General features: G+C 40.3%; 1 protein-coding gene across 1 annotated transcript; it reads right to left on the bottom strand.

The window, feature by feature from the left end:
- Positions 1-1956: 1956 nt before the first annotated feature.
- C9H11orf97 (chromosome 9 C11orf97 homolog) lies at positions 1957-21666 on the bottom strand. Its single transcript, XM_004051984.5, has 4 exons — positions 21522-21666; positions 16396-16500; positions 5867-5992; positions 1957-2184 (listed from the first exon to the last, which is right to left on the bottom strand). Exons 1-4 carry the CDS (start codon positions 21664-21666, stop codon positions 2180-2182), a joined length of 381 nt encoding a protein of 126 aa, XP_004052032.1. The 3' UTR covers positions 1957-2179.
- Between the last annotated feature and the right edge of the window lie 11 nt (positions 21667-21677).

Below are 21677 nucleotides of genomic sequence, written 5' to 3'. Positions count from 1 at the left end.
AAAACAAAACAGTTGCATCATATTATATAGTAACTTTAAAAAATCATCTCCTATCGGGCATTTTAGGTGGCTTCAGTTATTCACTATTATAAATAATGCCTGTACATGAATCTAGTTGGGAAAATACTCAATGGGGCAATGAAGAACAGAATTCAACTACAAAAGGAACCAGGTCCCCAGAGTGGAATAAGAATGAAACTTTAACACAGAAACAGTGCCATGAGAACAACTCTTAGTAGTAGAGGATGGTCAGAAAAGGAGAGACCAATTCAGAGCACCCAGCCCAGGCAGCAAATCTGAAAATAAATGACAAGGAGCTTGTTTATTGGCAGGAATATAGTGGAAGTGAGAAAGGAAATCCCTGAGCACGTTTATAAAGTCATACTGGGAACTCAAGTAAGAACAGGATATCATTTCCAATGGATTAACAAAAGTCTCCCACCCATTGCACTTTCTGCGTGACATCCTAACATACATGCGATGAGGTTGGGGGTAAGGATTTTTAGAAGCTTAAGATTTTAGATATCTGCAAATAGTAAATGCTTTGCCCTAACTAGGCAGTTTTGGGTGTTATATTTCTTGACCAATTTCAGATGTAATCCCTCAGTTTTAGGCATTGCCCTGTAACACTGTTTTGAAGTAGCCAGTGATGAAAAAGTTCCATAAACAAGGTGGTGGCTGGAATTGGCTTACATGTAGGATCTCATCTAGCAGGCAGTAACTAAATGGAAAATTTTATATTAAATCTGGAAAGGTTTGGATCTTGACTCAAGATTATTGACTGTTTCATAGTGCAAATATTTTTAAGTAGGGAAGGGACATACTCAGTCAAAAAATCTGTTGACTAGATTTGTTACATTAGAAACAATTATGAACTTGGGAACAGGGAACTGAAGTAAGTTTTATGAGCTGAGTCTAGAGAGGAAGGAGAATGAAAAGTGTATAACCAGAATACTAGAAAAAAATAACTTTGTAAGGGGTAGGGGCTGGGAGTGTAAACAAATCACAGCAGTTATGTATAAAATGAAAAATATGAAAAACCCAAATATTAAAAAAAGAGTAATAAATAAATAAGTTCAGAACAAATATATTAAGAATTTATGTAATTATTTAACATGATATTTTAATGAATGGGACGGTATGTAATTCAATAGTTCTTTCTGGAAATGGAATTACAGATGAGTTTTTTTCCTTTACATATCTTCATTTTCCAATTTTTCTATATTGCACATATATTACTTTGACAAATGGTGGAAAGGGAGGGAGTTTTTTTTTCTTCTTTTTAACTTGGCAGTATTATTTAAATACTTTTTTTTTTTCTTTTCGAGACAGTGTCTCACTCTTTCACTCAGGCTGGAGTGCAGTGGTGTGATCTTGGCTCACTGCAACCTCCGCCTGCTGGGTTCAAGCGATTCTCCTGCCTCAGCCTCCCAAGTAGCTGGGATTACAAGAGTGTGCCACCATGCCTGGCTAAGTTTTGTATTTTTAGTAGAGATAGGGTTTCACCATTTTGGCCAGGCTGGTCTTGAACTCCTGACCTCAAGTGATCGGCCCGCCTTGGCATTCCAAAGTGCTGGGATTACAGGTGTGAGCCACTGTGCCCAGCCTAAATACTTTCTTTTTTAAGATCTTACCATAAATTTCCTGGCTCCTTACTATTTAGTGAACAAGTTCTAGAGAAATGATTAGCTCTACCAAGGTTACCATAAAAATGTTTGTCTCTGAGTCAAAGACTTTTCTTCTGTCATTCATTTACTCACCATTATCTGTATCTGGATTTAGTTCTGTTTTTTAAAAATGGGCTAACACATTATGCTGTAGTAAAGGGTTAGGGTTTATAATGTTTGCCTTGAAGTAAATACTCGGTAAACGTGCCTTTGCTTCATCATTGTTTCACATATTTAATAAAATAACCTGAATTAGAAGCCAAATGAATTATAACTGTGACAACTAAAAATAAGTATATTTTCCTTTATTGTTTTCAGGTACTTACTGAACATTACCGATAGTCTTTCATTACTTTGGATTAATTTATAGATAAGTATTAATACCAATAATAGTAATTAAGGCTATCATTTTTTTGCACACATCTTAAATCCTGAAACAAGCTTGAGTTTCTTCTCCGTTCTTCAGACATCAGCAGAAAGAGGTTCCTTCTTAATGGAAAATCTAATTCATCTTATCCTAGAGTTAAAAAAAAAAAGTGAAAAAATAAGTGTTTTACTTCGGGGAGATGCTCTTTAATCTCACCCATTTTAATCTAAATTTGACTTAATGTTCCCATTTGGTTGAGCAGAATGTAAAAGCCACACCCATGTCATCCCAGTAACCAGAAAAGCCACTACTCAGTCTTCCAAACCCTCATGACTGAAGCATAGTTTCCAGACAAGCAGCATCAGCATCACCTGGGAGCTGGATGGAAATACAGAATCTCAGACCCCACCCCAGACCTATGGTATCAGAGTCTGAATTTTATTGAGATACCATGTGATTTGTAGGCACATTCAAGCTTAGCACCAGACTAGACAATGCTTTTTTTTTTTTTTTTTTTTGGCTTGTTTTGTGGCATAGAATAAGAAGGAAACGATAAAAGGTTTTTTTGTCATCAACCATTACCATTTGTTTGTTTGTTTGTTTGAAACACAATCTTGCTCTGTCACCCAGGCTGGAGTGAAGTGGCCCAATCTTGGGTCGCTGCAACCCCTGCCTCCCAGGTTCAAGCGATTCTCATTCTTCAGCCTCCTGAGTAGCTGGGACTAGAAGCGTGCGTCACCCCGCCTGCTAATTTTTGTATTTTTAGTAGAGACGGGGTTTCGCCATGTTGACCAGGCTGGTCTTGAACTCCTGGCCTCAAGTGATCTGCCCGCCTCGGCCTCCCAGAGTGCTGGGATTGATAAAAGTAAATGAATAAAACCTCTTAGTGTGATGAAAGCAGTAGATGCTTCACAGTCTCTAATGGAAACATGCTTTAGAACTACAGTTGGATGATCATAATTCTAAATTTAAACTTTAAATGATGTGTATTATATGTTGGAAGAGTCCCAACTACCATGATCACATTGTTCATGAGAAAGAGAGAAGAAAAGCACAAGCGAATTGTTTAAATTGACAGCGGGATTTGACTGAAGTATCTAACTGAAGCATATTTTATGGGAGAAGTTCCTGGAAAACTCATTGTAAGCCACAGAAGACCTCTCTTTGAAAGTGTTAGTTCCAAGATGTATTTAAAATATATGCAACGTTTCAAGATTCACACAGTGAAGAAAGTAGGTTGCATTGCTTTTCCCTCTATTGTTTGCATTTGGTTTAGTGGTCTCAAGTAGAGAAAACAATATACTTTTGAGGGAGCAGGGGATGTATGTGAGTTAGCAGCAAGAAGATTCTAAACATAAAGAGGCATTTAACATATACTTACTGGTTCATTCATTCATTGGTCATTCTCATGACTAATAGCAATTGAGCACCTACTGTGCCAGGCACTGTGCTAAGTGCCAGATACACAGTGGTGAGTAAAACACAGTCCCTGCCTCCATGGAGTTTGTGATAGTGTATTAATTACTACTGACAATTTTTGAAAATTATCTATGGATTTTGTTCATCTATGATATTTCTGTGCCTAGCATCTTCCTTTTTCATTGATAATGAGAAAGGTTTAATTCTTGGTTACCAGTCTGACATATAGATTGATCAATTGTGATTGTACAGCAGATAGTAGCAGCTCATATGATATGACAAAAATGCAGCTGGCAACCTAAAGAGATGAAGCTAAGCTATGTGTCAATAACAGTTACATATTGTAACATGACCACTGTAAGGGCTTGGCACCAGCTGGAAATAAATGGAGGGCCGAGGGCTACTAGGAATGTAGTGTGGATGAGTACAAATGAGCGGGAGCCATGAAATGTCTCTTAAATTGTATGGATGAAAGGAATGCAATTATGTTCAAAATGAAACATGCATTTTTTATCATATGTCCCCAATCAATAAATTGGATAATTTATTGGACTTGTATGTCTTTAAATAAAGGAAATTTGTTATTCAATCAGTCTCATAATATGCATGCAGAAAACCATTCATCTTTAAAACAAATTACTTAGTGAGTTTTCTTGGAATGATGGAATTACCTACGATAAGTGGAACCTAAGAAATTGAGTGGAAAGTTGAGATAAATAGCTTCCAATAGGCAAGTGGCCCAGACTTTGGTTGAATCAACCATTACTTCAGGACACTAATATCTTTGTGAATTATGAAGGTAGCTGCCTCCCAGGTTCCTAAAACCCTGTGTTTCCATATCCCTGGCATTTGTACCTATTTAACCGCAACACAACAACTGTTGCTTGTTGCACAGTGACTAGATTCTCTGCCATGATGGCCCAGTAGTTTTGGGCCATAGTCTTGGAACTGAGGGCATAGTCTTGGAAGCCAGATGGACATGGGTTTGTAGTTCTGGCTCCACTACGTGCTAGACATGGGATTGTCAGTAGTAAAGTGTCTCTATGCCTCAGTTTTCTTACCCAGAAAATGGAGATTATAATCCTCAACTCATATGATCATGCGGATTACATAACTGTATAAAACACTTGCTGCCATGCCTGGCTCCTGATAAATGGTGGCTACTACTACTTTATTATCATTAAACTGAAGTCTTCCTACCTGGTTCCTGTTTGCTACATGAATCCCCTTTAGTAACAAGTTTTGTGTTTGTTTTTTTAACCTCTTGTTTCAGTTTCTTAGTGGCTGTATTTTTTCCCTTACTGAGTCCGTATCCCAGAGGCTGCATCCCTGGCCTCCTGGGGACCCTACTCCTATGTGACACTTTTATTGAACTCTCATCTCACTTCAGGTTCGGTAGACATCCTAGCTCGTGGGCACTTGGCTCAGAGATGCAGTAGTGTCTAGTGGTTGAAAGCATGGACTTTGGAGACAGGCTGCTTTGGTTCAAATCCCAGCATTTCTACTCTTCTACTTGCTAGCTGAGCGAACCGGGGTAAATTATTTCACCTCTCTGTGCCTGAGTTTCTGCCCACCTTGGCCTCCTAAAGTACTGGGATTACAGGTGTGAGCCACTGTGCCCAGCCTATTATTGTATATATTAAGAATCTAGAATAAGCAATGCTATATAGCATTGCTATTATGATTCATATCTTGGTTGAGTACCCAAGCTTGAATTTTATCTACTTCTCCCTTTTTACCCAGGGTAATCTCCCAATTGTAGGTCTATTTTGAGGACTTATGTACACAGCTGCATGTCCCTAGATTATCTGGACACTGTGCTTCCATATGAAGACCTCTGTCTTCCCCACATCCTGCTACAAATGTTCCTGGCAGACACTGGCTATGACAGTGAGGAATGAGTAATATTTTGTTCCAAAGTTTATGTCTGCTAAGGAACAACGGTATCCTGGGCCCAGTCTGGTGGCCTCATTCCTGGAGTAGGGTGAAACTAAGAGAGCCAAGCAAAGTGGCTGCTATGTTCTTCCTTCATTCCCTCATTTCCCTTTCCTCATTTCCACTGGGAAACAAAGATCCTCTATCTAGAAGAAAAGACAGTGCAGGATTCCTCTTCACAGAGGCTGACTGTGTGCTAGAAAGTCTTGTGTAGATAGAAAGTAAAGAAAAAAGTCATGAGTGTAACTCAGAGGATGAACTTCTGTTGTATCCATGGGGGTAAATTGGTTAGGTGAATTGTTACGGTTTGAGTTCCATAATCACATAATATGGCCAAACTAAAAGCAACCCAAGAGAAACAAGTCAAAGGAAGGTTGAGTTTTGATTGAGATCTTTAAACAGAGCATATACCACTGGTTTGTAAACTGTAAAGTCCCCTCAGGGGCTTCAGTGGAAGTCAAGGGCATCAGGGTCTTACTTCTGAGTCCTCCGTGCCTGGAGTAGTACTTGGCTTGTGGCAATAAACTGTTTCTGCTCGGCAGTCCTGGCTTCAAGCCTCCCACAGGCAGATTCCTTTTAATGCTCCAAATCCTTTCCAGGGCCACTGTCAATATTTTTTAAAGCAAGAAAATAATTATTAGCATATTCTCTTTTTAGCACAGAGTTTTTAAAGTATTTAATTGGTAATTTTTTTATTTATTTGGGTGGGAGTTTATTTGGTTTGACTAATCAAACCACTCAAATCTTTATCATATGTTTAATCTTTTATTCCATTTCATTTATTCAACTATTCTCTATGCAATTAAACCTCTACAGTGCTCTTAGATAATTTAACTTGCCCCTAAATAAATAGATGAATAGAAACATACATAACAAAACAGAGAAGGATCAGAAATAACAGTTAATAAATGGAATTCATTTAGTCAACTTTATCTGATTCTGATTTAATTCCTACAGTAAGAGAAAATATTTCCAAAGAGAATAGGACCAAAAATCACTATATTAATTCATCCAATAGTTAATTCATCCAATAGATCCAAGAATCCTCTAAAAGCCACAAACTAGATGCTGTTTAATCTCCCCTTGAAAAAGAGCAACAATAAACTCACTGGATCCTACATTTTAAAAATCATTGCAAAATACCTGGAAAGTGATGTTTGCCCATTGATAATTATAGGTCTTGGGTCCTGATACCTTTCAATAAGGTTTAGCAAAGATTTGCACTTGGTTATCCTCCATATCCTAAAATCACCTGGTTAGGTTTTGAGACTCAGCAAACAAGCATGTGGTGAATGTCTACTGTGTAGAAAACTGCAACGCAAGTCTAGTAAGTTGGTGAATTTGGGTGAGTTGCCACAAGTTGTTTTTCCCATTTCTAACGCTGCAAATATTAATGCCAAATATTCTCCACAGATCCAAGGCTGCCCACTGGCATCCTCACTGATATTTGATCCCTCTCTAAAGGATTCCATAGCAAGTAATTACTAGCAGCATAGTCTCTGGGTTCAGAGGAGATCTGGGTTTTGATCTTAGTTCTACCATATATCGGTTACATGATTTTGACCAAGTTATTTAACCCACTATGTCTTAATTTCCTCATTTTTGAAATAGGGATAATAATATCTACTTGAAGGATTATTGTACGATTTAGATGAGATGGCTGTAAAGTGCTTTGTACTCAATAAATGATAGCTATTTTTGTACACGGAGAATGATTTTACTATCCAAGCATGGACTAAGATTCCGTGACTGGAGGTACAGTCATTGAGCTGACTTGCCAAGCTGAATGCCAATACTTGCCTCTCCTTTCCCACTCCTGAGTGGAGTAGCTGAAGCTATCTGTCAAGATTAGTTTCTCTCTTCTTCAAAGGCCTTCAAGGAAGATTGCACAATCTCCTTCTGTTTAAGACCTTACAAAGTTTAAGCTGTTCCTTCTATCTAACCTAAATCTTCCCCTGCCATTCAAGCCAGTTTCCTCTTCTATCCTGTTCAGAGATAGAAAAGGGCTGCTCCCCAGCCTCTGGATAATAAACTCTCAAATTTAGGAGCCTATGACATTTATTCAATACCCCCAGTGCATGATACCCTGTGGGAGACCAGGGAAATAGATTTGAACTTGTGGTTGACACTTTGTGAAGATCCAGTATGTGGAAAGCAGTATAAAATCAGGAAGCAGAACCATGCAGACAAATCACATCAAATTAGATGAAAGAATTGTACTATATGAAGTGTGCTCTTTCAGATGCAATCACAAGAATGTCATAGAGAAAAACACCTGAAATATAAATGCAGATGCCCAGAAATGCATTTGAAACTCTCAAAGCAAAATATGGTTATGCATAAATATTTACTATATTCAGGGATAATGGTTGCAGGAAAAAAAAAATAGCCCTCCATACATGTGAAGTGATGTTTGGGTGAAGAAGTTACAGAAGGTGATATATTTGACTGGATAAAAGGGGGTCTAGAAAAAAGCATGGATGCTCTCTGAGGCAGCTGCTTCTTTTAAGAGAAACTTAACTCCCTCAGCTCAGGGCATGTGCATTCCAGAAGGAGGAAGGCAGACAAAGCGGGCACGGAGCCAGAAAGACTTCAAGTGTCGACTCCTCTCAACTGAAAAAGAAAAGGGCAGCAGGCACAAGGGGAGAAGCTAGAAGAAAAGAATCAAATTTGTTCTTGAGGCTCAGAATCTTCTAGAGATTCCTCTTCTCTCTTCCCTTCTCATGCCTCCAACACCTTCTGCTCAGAAACCTTTATATGTGTATTTTTATACTGAATTTTAAAATGACTAAACCATGCCTTTATGCCCACAATTTTAGCCAGTAGGACCTGGCCTGGTCTTATAGGGAAGGTAAGCTCACACCTTAAAAATATTTTAGTTCCTTTCAGCTCTCTTTGGATTGTAAATAATGAACATTGGAGCTTGAAAAGCCAGTTTAGAGCCATATCGTCTGTACTTCTCTTGTGCAAGCAAGGTCAGAGTTTGACTAGAGAAAGAAAAATATAAGTAATTTTAATTTATGTCTGGTGACTCCTAGGCTCTATAATTGTCTTGGCATGCCTTTGGTGTCTAGTAAATTCCTCCTATATTTTGGGTGCAGAAGACATTTTAATTGAATGAAATAATGAATAACTGGTGTCTAGTAAATTCCTCCTATATTGTAGATACAAAAAACATTTTAATTGAATGAAATAATGAAATATATCCACATTTGCTTGGCAACATTTTGCACTTTCTAAGCTTGTACTTAAGTAGTAAATAAACTGGATTCAAAATTAAGTTTCCATGTATTAACACACATGTAGACACTCATTAATGTATCTGGCAATACACTTCCGAAATTCTTTGGAAAAGGAAGTGTTGTGTAAGGGGAAAATTAATAAGTTTAGTAATCAAATTTTTCATGACTACTATAACCTCTGTAGGTTTTAGCCAGAAAAATACAAAAGCCCTTGCAACTTGAAAACATTAATACATCACTTTATTTCTGCAAAGTCCTTTATAGAATAGAAATGCAGAAATAGTTTTAAAATAAACAATACAATAAATGCACTATTTCCGTAATGAATGTCTCATAAGCCTACATTTTTCTTTTCTTTCTTTCTTTTTTTTTTCTTTTTTTCTTGAGATGGAGTCTTGCTCCGTCATCCAAGCTGAAGTGCAGTGGTGAGATCTCGGCCCACTGCAACATTCGCCTCCTGGGTTCAAGCAATTCTCCTGCCTCAGCCTCGAGAGTAGCTGGGACTATAGGCGCACACTACCATGCCTGGCTAATTTTTGTATTTTTAATAGAGACGAGGTTTCACCATGTTGCCTGGGCTGGTTTTGAACTCCTGACCTCATGTGATCGGCCCGCCTTGTCCTCCCAAAGTGTTGGGATAACAGGCATGAGCTACTGAGCTCAGCCAATTCTACATTTTTCTTTTTGAAAAGTTGTAAAGAAAGGAAAATCTTCAGGAAATCACTGAGAATACATGAATGATGGACATTAGCTAAATTCTTCCTTATCCAGAAAGTTCTATAAGTTGCCCAAATTCCATTTTATCTGATTAAAAGATCTGATGAGAAAACTACACTCCCTTTTTTTTTTTTTTTTTTCAGGATGAGGTTAACCTTTTCAAGTAGACACAGGTTCTTTGCCCTTATCTGATAGGAATGCAGAAAGCCTCTGAAACCTGTTTTTACCTCAAATTTGAACCTGGAGGCTAAACTGAAACTGAACCTACAGAAAACTAGTAACATTTCTTTTTTTTAACTGAATAGAACACTACTTGCTACTAAATCAATTTCAAATCTCTGTTCCTCTCCGAAGGCATAATCTTATGTTTTAAAGAGAGATAGAAGAACCCAATGGCTAAAAGCAACATCAGCTTCTGACAAACCTGCATCCAAGTATCAGTGTAACATTGGACAAGTCACTGCATCCCCCTGAGCCTCAGCTTCAAGTTCTTCAAAATGTGAATTAAAAGAGCATATATCTCACTGGGTTATTGCAAGAATTAAAAGAGATTATTTGCAAAAAATTTATCACGTGCAGAAGAAACTCTGCAAATGATAACCATTATTACTATCACCATAATTCCCAACATCAACATCATCATATAAAAAGACATCCCTACCTCTCAACCCAGCATCCAGTGCTTCTAACTCAGCCCGTGTATCAACACATCAGGAGCCTACAAGGAATCAAAAGTCCACAGAAGGGAGGACAAGAGGCCTGTCAGCCCATTATTTCTATTGTCACTGATGGCATTCCCTAGACCCAAGTATAGAGTGCAAAGTAACAACCACATGAGACACCTTGTCCATTTCAGTGTCTTCACAGCCCTTATTAACTGTAGTCACAATATGACCACAAGAACAAGTAGCACAGTTCATTCAGGTAAGAGCCCCAGTCTGAACAACTATTTCTCCTGTGTCCCGCTAGCTATGCAACCAACAGTATCCCAAAAGAAATATAATGTTCATTCTATTCAACATCCATAAAACTCAATTTCTGAATCTTTTGATTTTTTACCAATTTCATTCAGCCAAAGGAGAAGAGAAAAAGCACAGAAATGACCCCACAGCTTCCGGGTACTTCCATAATTGTCACTGTCAACTCATTCAAAAATAAAACGTGCTATAATTTAAGTTGTTTACCTCCAGGACAGATCGCCCTCTTAATAGACTCTTCAATAAGTTCATCTATGCTTTGCTACATAGCCCAGTATTGCAGTATTTTATCTATGGTTAAGGAAAATCCAATCTGGACTCTTACTGAAATCTCACCTTCAACAATCAATTACTTTGTTGTGATAATATGTGGAGTTGATTGTCTTAAAATTCAAACAAACCCAGCTAATTCATACATAGCTACAAATATGCTTAGATCCATGCATATATGTTGGGGTCCCTAGAATTTAGACAGGCTTGGGAATATCTACAAAACAGTATGTAGCGTTTATCCAAAGTCACGAATTCAGATATATATAGGAAGAGGCCAGGCAGGTAATATGAGTAAAGCTGGCTAGGGGTAAGAAATAATTGGTTCTCCCAGTCTTTCTCTTTTTTACTACTTTTGATGGAGGCGTCATACAAGAGAAACAATTTTTTGTATTTCTACGATGAGAAGAAAAAACCTGCAGTGGGCACGTGAACATACAGAGCTTGTGATGTTTCCCACTGGAGTGGGGAACTTGGTGTAGGATGCTGAACAGTGGAGTGGGCAGGTCAGCACGGGGCATTGTAACCCAACCCCAGCCACTGTTGCTAATGCAAATGGTGCCTTGATGGTGTCAAATCAACCTTTGTCCTCCATGCTCCATCCCTGCTCAAGAAAACCTAGACATCTAGATTTGTATATAAAATTTCTAATTTTAAAATATTGACAACTGGTTCAGATATTTAAAAAATATACTGTGGGGCAAATAAATATGTCTGCAAGGTGAACCTGGCATATGGGTCAACATTTTGGGATCTTGAGCCAAACTAAGGTACCCCTCACAGTCTAATTCGATGTGGAACATGGTGGTCTGGTGTGGAGATAGAGGATGGCTCTCTGGTTTTGCATTTGGACCATAGGCCATGCCATTCATTGAGATGGGTGATATAGGGGAAGCAGCAAGTCGGGGAGAGGTGTGAATTGTTTTGTTTGTTTGTTTGTTTGTTTGTTTTGAGACGGAGTCTCACTCTGTTGCCCAGGCTGGAGTGCAATGGCAGATCTCGGCTCACTGCAAGCTCCACCTCCCGGGTTCACGCCATTCTCCTGCCTCAGTCTCCCGAGTAGCTGGCACTACAGGCACCCGCCACCACGCCCGGCTAATTTTTTTTGTATTATTTAGTAGAGACGAGGTTTCACCATGTTAGCCAGGATGGTCTCGATCTCTTGACCTCGTGATACACCCATCTCAGCCTCCCAAAGTGCTGGGATTACAGGCGTGAGCCACCATGCCCAGCCCAGAGGTGTGAGTTTTGTTTTGGATATGTTGGGCCTGAGTTATCTTATGACTTATGGGACATCCAGGAAAAGAAGTTTAGCCTGCAGAGACACATTTCAGAGGCATCCTAGAGAGGCCGTAGTGAAAAGTATGAGAAAATCCCAGGAAAGCTAATGGAACAAGATTACAAGACTGTGGGAAACACTCCAATAAACATCAAGATTCGGAGAATGTAGTGAATAAAAAGAGTGCTTAACAGAGGATGAGAAAGAAGTAAAGGGAGAACCAGGACAGTTAAGTATCATGGAATTTGAGAAAGGAACAAGGTTGAAGGAGAGAGCCATCGACTATGTGAAATGTTGCAGAAAGCTCAAGCCACCTAGAGGCAGAACAGTATCCACTGCATTTAGCCATAACGTGTCACCAGAGACACCATAGTGAGTAGAAAGCCAATGGGATTGGGGGTCAGATCTGAATTTGGATCTGGTTCTGCTACTTAATGCATAACCTTGGGCAAGTTAAAAACCTCTCAGAATCTTAGTTTACTCATCCTAAGATGGGGATCAGAATATCAATATCATATAGCTTTGTGAGGATTTGGGGTAAGCAAAATTAAGCCCCTATCCTCAGATAGCTTGTGTTCTAGTGGGAGAGATAGCCAATAAAGAAGTATGTAAAGAAATATGGATCCTCCTCGACTTATGACGGAGTTACATCCTGAAAAACCTATCATAAGTTGAAAAAAAATTATAAGTAGTAAATGCATTTCATACACCTAACCTGCCAAACATCACAGCTTCGCCTAGCCTACCTAGGCGAAGTGTGCTCAGAACACTTACATTAGAGTGGCTAACTAGAAGCTGCGGCTCATGGCCACTGCCCAGCATTGCAAAGGAGAATCATAAGGCAGATCGCTAGCCCAGGAAAAGAGCAACATTCAAAATTTGAAGTAGGGTTCCTACTGACATATATCACTTTCACACCATCACATTGAAAAATCATAAGTTGAACCACAATAAGTTGGGGACTGTCTGCATAAAATTTCAGGTAGCAATAGAAAACAGGAGAAAGAAGAAAGCAGTATAGGGATTAGAAGGTGATCTGGAGGACAATTTCTATTTTGACCTGGTGGAGTGGAAAGGCCTCTCTGAGAAGATGGCATATGCAGTTGAAGCCTGAATGAAGAGAGAGGAAGATATCTGAACGTCTGGGTGACCTTTAAATGTCCTGAGGGGTGAAAATGGATTTGGCACATTCCAGAGTGTCAAGAAAGCCTGTGTGGTTAAAATGGAGTGGAAAAGTATAGGAGATGAGATCAGAGAGGTGAGCTGGCCATAGGAGCATGAAATCTAGTCTCAGAATAATAAAAAGCCATCAGACAGCTTTAAGCATGGAAGTGACATGTAATGATTTACGTTTGTAAAAGATCCCTCCGGTTTCAGTGCAGAGAATTAACAGTAGCAGGGGCAGTAGCAGAGGCTGTTATAGGATGCTATTGCCAGGCCTGCAAAAGGTGACAGGGGCTTGGCAACGGTGCTGGTGGGGGATTTAGGATATATACTGAATTCAAAAGGATTGGCTGATAGACTGGATACAGAGTTTGAGGACTTGACTTCTAGGTGTTTGGTGGTACCATCTCATGATATGGGAAAGACCTATGGGTTTTTTAAAAGCCTGGGAATAGAGAATAAGACTTCGGTTCTGGACATCTTAAGGTTGAGAGGCCTATTGGACATCCAAGTGGAGAATCAAGTAGGTTTTGGGATTTAAGGGGAAAAGTATAGCGTAGAAATAAAAAATGCGGGAGTCATTAGCCCAATAGGGCTAGATCTCCCACGGTGTGAGGGTAGGTAGAGAAAAGAGCCCGTGACTGAGCCCTCTAAATTATACAGGTTAGGTGGAGGGAGAGCCAGCAAAGAAGATGGAGAAAGAATAGCTAAAGAGGTAGGAGCAAAACCAGGAAATTGGAGCATTGTGACCTACAGGCCAAGCTAAGAAAGTGTTTTTAGAGGGAAGGAGGAAACAACTACATCAGATGTTACAGAGAGGTTGAGTATGTTGGAGGGATCATTGGATTTGACCTTCAAAAGGAAGGCTATTTGCAATCTTGGAAAGAACAGCTTCCCTGGACTCATGGGAACAAATGCCTAATTAGAATAGGTGAAGTAGCAAAGGAGAAGTAAAGGGGAGGATGTACTTATCTTTAAAAATAGCAGCTATAGGAACCACACATTCTCTAAAAGTTTTATGCAGAATTCTGCATGTATGTGACAAGCTGTGTCTTCCAGGAAAAGAAGCCATGGCTGTCATCAGATATATAAAGGAGGGGTCACTGCAAACTGAATTAGAAGCAAAGGTCCAATGGCTGGCCTCTAGGCTCTGAGGCTGGGCTGGAAGAGTGTGGCACCCTCTCTAGATGCTAATTCCCTGTTCTGGCCAATGGTATGTGGCTTCTAGCCATGATATATATTTTAAAAAGAGCAGGATTTCCCATAAGTAGATCATTTTAAAACCCAAATTTATAGAATCTATTCTCAGCATTGAAAGATTTTTCTAGGCTAAAATAGTACCTCTGTGCGACCTCTAGTGGATGTTATTTTAAAAAGCAGCCCAGACAGTCTTCATTTTATATAAAGGATATTTGAAAAGATTGCTTAGGAAAATGAATTTTTATAAACCAAATGATACATCCTATTCACTCAGACTGTCTCACAATCTAGTGTATCCAAGAAGAATAATACAACATACAGCTAGTGCTAGTGTATAAACTAGTTTTTATGTAGATTTTTAAAACAATGAAGATAAATCCAGAATATAACAGTATAGACTTAGAAAAAAATGTTAAACACCAGGAAAATAGTACATGTAGGCGGGGCTTCCCAGCTGAAATGCAGTAGGTCATTCCGCATCCATTCATTAAGTTCAAAATAGACTTTAAAACTTTCCTTGAAGATATTATGGGAGCAAATTTCACCATTTTATTGGTCTCTCCTTTTATAAGAATGGGTCATACGAGAAGACCCAAAGGAGTTTCTATGTCTGCTTTAGAAATGTAAAGTGGGGCCGGGCGTGGTGGCTCATGCCTGTAATCCCAGCACATTGGGAGGCCGAGGCGGGCAGATCACGAGGTCAGGAGTTCAAGACCAACCTGACCAACATGGTGAAACCCCATCTCTACTAAAAATACAAAAATTAGCTGGGCCGTGGTGGTGTGTGCCTGTAATCCCAGCTACTCAGGAGGCTGAGGCAGAAGAATCGCTTGAACCCAGGAGGCAGAGGTTGCAGTGAGCAGAGATCGCGTCACTGCACTCCAGCCTGGGTGACAGAGTGAGACTCTGTCCAAAAAAAAAAAAAAAAATGTAAAGTGGGCACAACATACATCATGTAATCTGAAATGATGGACTTCTGGGCCTGCAGCCTCTCTGTTAGGAATCCTTAGTGAATTTGGACCTCACTTGCAGGTTGACCAACAATTCTCCACAAATGAAGGAGTCTATGTAATAGTTTTGTTATTTCTTCTAGCAACTGCTGATACCCAAGAGTGTCACAATAAAAATCTGATGATTTGAGAGCATGAAATATGCATCTAGTAATCGTTGAGAAAGAACCATGAAAATGAAGGACGCCAGCAGTTTCAAACTAACATCTGGGATTCTGGGGCTCCTAGAGCATCTCTTTCACACATGAACCATCAATAAGAGCTGTCAATGCTCAGATCCTCTACGGGATGAAATCCTTGGATGATCTGACCATGTAAATGACTTAGGTTCTGCTGAGTCAGTGATTTGCAAAGTCGGGTCCTGGACCAGCAGCATCAATATCACCTGGGAAATTTGTAGAAATCCAAATTCTTGGGCTCCACTGCAGAAACGTTACTGTGCCAGATATGCTAGGGGTGGGGCTCAGCAATCTGCTTTTAACAAGCTCCCAGGTAATTCTGATAAAAATCTAAAGTTTGGAAACCACTGTTACTTGTCATATCTATATTGATAAAGATTAAATATATTATTGTGTTTTTCAGGCACTTGGAAAAAATGGTACATGTCATTAAATAGAAATAACTCCACCAAGAAAGTGGGACAGCAAAGTACATATTGATATCTAGCTCTTTTTTTTTTTTTTTTTCTTATATGGAGTCTCGCTCTGTCACCCAGGCTGGAGTACAGTGGCGCGATCTTGGCTTACTGCAAGCTCCGTTTCCCGGTTCACGCCATTCTTCTGCCTCAGCCTCCGGAGTAGCTGGGACTACAGGTGCCCGCCACCATGCCCGGCTAATTTTTTGTGTTTTTAGTAGAGATGGGTTTTCACCGTGTTAGCCAGGATGGTCTCAATCTCCTGACCTCGTGATCCATCCACCTCCGCCTCCCAAAGTGCTGGGATTACAGGCTTGAGCCACCGTGCCCAGCCCATTTTTTTTTCTAGATATGAAGGTTTATTTGGACATAAGCAAATTAATTATCAACTAGTTCAAGAACTTTCCAAAAACTTTTTATTTCAATCGTATGGTTTTATAATAAAATACTCTGTCATCAAGTAGGCAATTTCACATTCATTTCACAAACATACTTCATTTGTCACTGAGATTACCTGCAGCTGGATTTTTAATGTGGCATTCATCTCTCTTAATATGAAGTTCTTCTTCCAGTACTTCCTTAATTCTCTTATGTGGCTCACAATATAAAAATTTCTTCCCTATAAAGGCATTAACAAAATCAATTACTTAGTATAAATTCTGCCCGATCTTCTAGCCATTATATCTACATGATAACAATTTTTTTAAAAGAAGACATGTTATTCCATACAAATATCAGACAATTTGCCCTGAAGGCTCTATCTTGGAAAGATCTCTTCCATGGAAACTTTAGGTTCTTTTGGGACTTCACATTTTCATGTAATTCCTGAACTTGCAGGGTAAGTTTCAGGTACCTCTTTTAGGTGTTATGAAGAAATAGATTAAGTTTTCTCATTAGCTTCAAGAAAACTTGCACTCATTTATTCAATGAACTCTTATTAAAGTCCTACTCTGTGACAGGCATTTGGCTAGGGGCTGAAGACAGAGCAATGAGTAAGACAGATGTGTGTATAGAGCTTGCAGTCCAGGTACAGAAGAGACAACAAAATCTCAGCATTTTAAAATCGTCATTTTAAAAGATTGAAACTGAATTGTAGTAGTGAACCACTTATGGACATAGCACTTTTCCCTGGCCTTTAAATCTGGACCTATAGGACATGACTACTACAGTCAAGGACTGAATTGTTTGTTTTAAACACTGTAGCTACATTTCTTCTCAGAAATGTAGCTCAGCCCAGATGTCAGAACTCCAGAGAAACAAAAGAGCTCTGTGCTATTGGGCCTACCCATATCCCTAATCTCTCCGGTCAGCCTCTCTCTCTTGCTCTCTGAGCTCCAGCCACATGGCCCTTCTGTTCATTCCTACCTTTGCACATGCTGTTTTTGCTACCTGAGCTGCCTTTCTCCTGGTTTTGCCTATATAACTTCTACTCAAATTTTAGGTCTTGGCTTAAACATTAGTTCTTTAGGAAAACTTTCCCTTACTCCACAATCTGGAAATGACTTTTTATCATGGCACCCTCCTTTATTCTTTCATTTTACTTATTGCAATTTGGATACAGCTTCATTTTTTATACACAATTATTTGTGTAGCTATTTATTTAATATATATCTTCTTTACCAGATCACAAACCCCATGAGGGCAGGGATGTTGTCTCTTCAGTTCGGCAGAGTCTTAAAACAGAGCTTGGCATGATAATAAATGCTCAACAAATGTGTGTTCAGTTAGAACTAAGCACTGATAAATTGGAGCTCTAACTAAAGACTGTGTGCATGTCTGTCAATGCAGTTATACGGTCACTGTGAATGTCAGTGAACCGATAGTTCTAATCTCAGTACCCAAAAGCTCAATTCAAGGAACCAATGAAAACCTAAACAACCAAATACTTTAGTTGTTTATGATTTGATTTTAAACTCACATATATATGGGCAGGTATCTCATCTTTTCCAGACTAATCAATAAACAACCCAAGTGAGTCAATTTGACGGGGATGCAGACTGGCAAAAATGGGGCAAGAGACCTGCTGCTTCCGGCAGTGATCCCAGGTCATTCCTGGTCATGAAGACCCAGACACACCCTCAGACATGAAAAAGTTAGAATTACATACTTTCAGGGTCTCATTCTTGTTTCCCCAAAGTTGGAAGTCATATGAATAAAATATGGGATCAGCATTACTGAAGCCTAATTTTGGTTTAATCTGTTAAATCATGATCTTCAGGCAGAAAAAGGGTTCACAAACTTGGCTAGGAAGAAAACTAAGCGTATAACAGAACAACAGAAAGGAAAAGACCACCTGCTTTCAGTTCAGATCTCCTGACAAATTTCAGCCCTCGTGCTAGGAAAATGTACAGAAGAAATCACTAAAGGTGATTTGAAGAATTGTGGTAATTGGGAGAGTACTAAGGAGCTAGTACGGGCAATATCTCCTGCTCAGGAGAAGAAAGGAAAGGAGGGGAGAGGAGGGGAGGGGAGAGGAGGCAGAACTTTCAGGCAGGAAAAGGTTTCACAAACTTGGCTAGGAAGGAGAGGAGAGGAGGCAGAACTTTCAGGCAGGAAAAGGTTTCACAAACTTGGCTAGGAAGGAGAGGAGAGGAGAGGAAAGGAAAAAGGGAAGGAAAGGAGAAAGGACAAAAGAAAGGAAAGGAGAAAGGAAAGAGGAAAGGAGAAAGGAAAGAGGAAAGGAAAAGGAAAGAGGAAAGGAGAAAGGAAAGAGGAAAGGAAAAGGAAAGAGGAAAGGGAAAGGAAAGAAAAGGAGAAAGGGAAAGGAAAGGAAAGGAAGGGAAAGCAAATTTAAAAAAGAAAGAAGGAAGGGAAAGAGAGAGAGAAAGAAAATTCTACAAACTCTACCATAGCAGTTTGATGTTGATCTTTACCAGCATTTTGAGTGGATTGATCGATAGATGTCTTGTGTGTATAGATGATGAGAAGCTGTGATCACTGAGAAGTATGACTAAGAACAGTATTATTCCAGAATTTCTTTTGAAACAATATTATTCCAGGTTTTTTGGATTTTTTTTGTTGTTGTTTTTTGTTTTTTTTCCTGAGAGCTAATAACAATTGCATCTTATATATATTATTATTTCTCTTTCTCACAATGACCTATGGGCAAGTATAATTATTCCTGTTTTATAGTTGAGAAAGTAGCTTCCTTAAGTCGTAAAACTAAAATCATGAAAATGAGAAGCCACACCTACCTGAGTCTCCCAAGCTCCTAGGGTTATTAAAAATTATTTATAGTTTATTACAACGCATGGTTATAGATCCACCGCACTCTACTAATCAGTTCATACCTAGAATACAGGTTTCAGTGATATGATACACTGGAGATTGTTGGAAGAAGTGGCCAGCCAGCCAGGTTAGAGCACCACAGGTGATCTTAAAGGTGACATTGGCCAGGCGCTGGGGCCCATGCCTGTAATCCCAACATTTTGGGAGGCTGAGGTGGGCAGATTACTTGAGGTCAGGAGTCCAAGACCAGCCTGGCCAACATGGTGAAACCCCATCTCTACTAAAAATACAAAAATTAGCCAGGCGTGATGGTGCGTGCCTGTGGTCCCAGCTACCTGGAAGGCTGAGGCCAAAGAATTGCTTGAACCCAGGAAGGGGAAGTTGCGGTGAGCCGAGATTGTGCCACTGTACTCCAGCCTGGGCAACAGACTGAGACTCTGTCTCAAAAAAAAAAGGCAAAAATAAAATAAATAAAAAATAAAAGTGACATTAAGTCTATGAAAGATTTGGTTGGTGCTCAAAGGCTGCCTTTATATAATTCAAGGATGTTTACATGGCAAACAACCACACTTCGTGTTTGAGAGCAGGCCTGTGATTAGGGAATAGAAGCTGTAAAGAGACTGAAGACTTTTCCAATAATTACAGACATTTGAAAAATTGACTGAGTACTTTGTGCTTGTGCGAACAGCCTGTCTCTACTTAGGCTGAGGCCCTAAAAGGAGGTTCTGAGGGAGGCTGAGGCAGGAACTCTTTCATTTTCCCACCCCAACTTTGTGAGCTTGTGAAAGTTTGGACACCTGCCTTAAGTCCTTAGTTCTTTCCCTGAAACTTGTGGAATGCCTGGCATGTAATAAAGACTCAATATGTTAAATTGATGAGTGAATGTTAATCCCACCTTTTACTCCTAGAGCCACAGGACTAAAGAAACTTAGATACTAGCATCTTTAATGGGGAAGTTTCCTGATAGAATTTGAAGTAGGAGGCTGGGCGCGGTGGCTCATGCCTGTAATCCCAGCACTTTGGGAGGCTGAGGCGAGCGGGTTACTCGAGGCCAGGAGTTGAAGACCAGCCTGACCAACATGGCGATACCCTGTCTCTACTAAAAATGGGAAAACATTAGCTGGGCATGGTGGTGTGTGCCTGTAATCTCAGCTACTCAGGAGGCTGATGCATGAGAATTGCTTGAACCCAGGAGGCTGAGTTGCAGTGAGCCCAGATCATGCCACTGCACTCCAGCCTGGCAACAGAGCTGTCTAAAAATAATAATAATCATAATAATTTTAAGTAGGAGTAAAGAATCTCCATTACCCAAGTATACTGAATTTATGTGCTCTAAGCAAGGCCTCTGCATGCTGCTGATAATAATAACAAAAGGAATGACATTTCATAGTCATACTGGAGCTGATGCCCAGGGAAGAGGCCCCTTTCACCAGGAGGCAGTAGTTCTGTAACTTCTTGATGAGGTCTCTGGGGAGGAGAGTGTGTGGTCCACCAAGCACAAGTATGGAGGTGCTTCAGCCCAACCCTCCCTCCTGGGGCCTCCCAGTGCAGAGGAACCTTGGAGAAACCCAGTCTGCTCTCCAGAGATGCAGTCAAGAAGGTGCTGCAGGAAGGCTGGAAACTACTCTGTTCCTCTGGCTTATTCTTCTCACCATCATTCCTTAGCACCTACTGAAGACCTGGGGGTGCAAGAGGCTGTGAAATATCTGTTAATTCATGAAACAGTATGGGTGAATAACAACCTGGCTAGGACTCAAATTACAACCACTTCCTTTATGGCTGTGGGCCAGAACTGTCTTTACCTATTTGAATATTGTGTGTTTGGCAGGGCAGAGAGCAAAGAACAGTGCGTTAAAATGTGGCCCATAATTATGAGATTCTAAAAGGATTGGGTAATTGTAGACTGAGAGTCCAAGAGATGGAAGTTAAAAGTGATTTTAGTATTTCGCCTGCACTGACTGGCTGTGGCAAGTCTCTTTCCTCTGGTCTAGATCTCAATTTCCTCATCTGTAAAATGAAATAACTGGCAAAATGAGCTGCGTGTTTCTAAGGGTGTATACGCATACATACATACACACACATATACATATACAAATGTGTATATAAAATGGTATACATATAAATGTGTGTGTGTGTGTGTGAATTCCTTTCAGAATAACGCCACTACCGATTAAATTGGAGCTGATGCCCAGACCCTGAATTCAGGCAGGCTATCGGGAAGGAGGGCTTGGAAAGATGGACCTATGCTTTCTGCCACAGTGCCATCATCTCTGGTTCTGCCAAAAGCAGCAGCTCCACCTCCCCTGCCCCAAACCTTCTCAGCCAGTCCCACTGCGGTTTCCCCCAATTGCCCTGTCACTCGTTCTCCACGCCCCTCCTCCCAGTAGCGTCCGCGGCTGGAGCTGAACTCACACTGCTGGCCGTGCTCTAGGGGGCCGCGGCCGGGCTCCCCGCGCGCCCCGCACCCCAGCCCTGCTGGCGGAGGAGGCTGCTTCTCTTCGCGACCCGCCTCGGGCGCCACCACTGCGGTCACCACCACCGCCTCCTCGTCTGTCATGCCGCAACGGT

This window comes from Gorilla gorilla, chromosome 9, assembly GCF_029281585.2.
Source record: "Gorilla gorilla gorilla isolate KB3781 chromosome 9, NHGRI_mGorGor1-v2.1_pri, whole genome shotgun sequence".
NCBI classification, from domain to species: Eukaryota; Metazoa; Chordata; class Mammalia; order Primates; family Hominidae; genus Gorilla; species Gorilla gorilla.
This window is presented reverse-complemented; position numbering and strand designations above follow the sequence as displayed.

Excerpts from the sequence above, each read along its gene's own strand:
- C9H11orf97 (XM_004051984.5), bottom strand. The coding sequence starts at position 21,666 with ATGACAGACGAGGAGGCGGTGGTGGTGACCGCAGTGGTGGCGCCCGAG. Across the intron at positions 16,501-21,521 it reads CCTAGAGCACGGCCAGCAGT|GGAAGAAATTTTTATATTGT; the intron begins GTGAGTTCAGCT and ends ATGCCTTTATAG. Across the intron at positions 5,993-16,395 it reads CATTAAAAATCCAGCTGCAG|TGGCCCTGGAAAGGATTTGG; the intron begins GTAATCTCAGTG and ends AAATATTGACAG.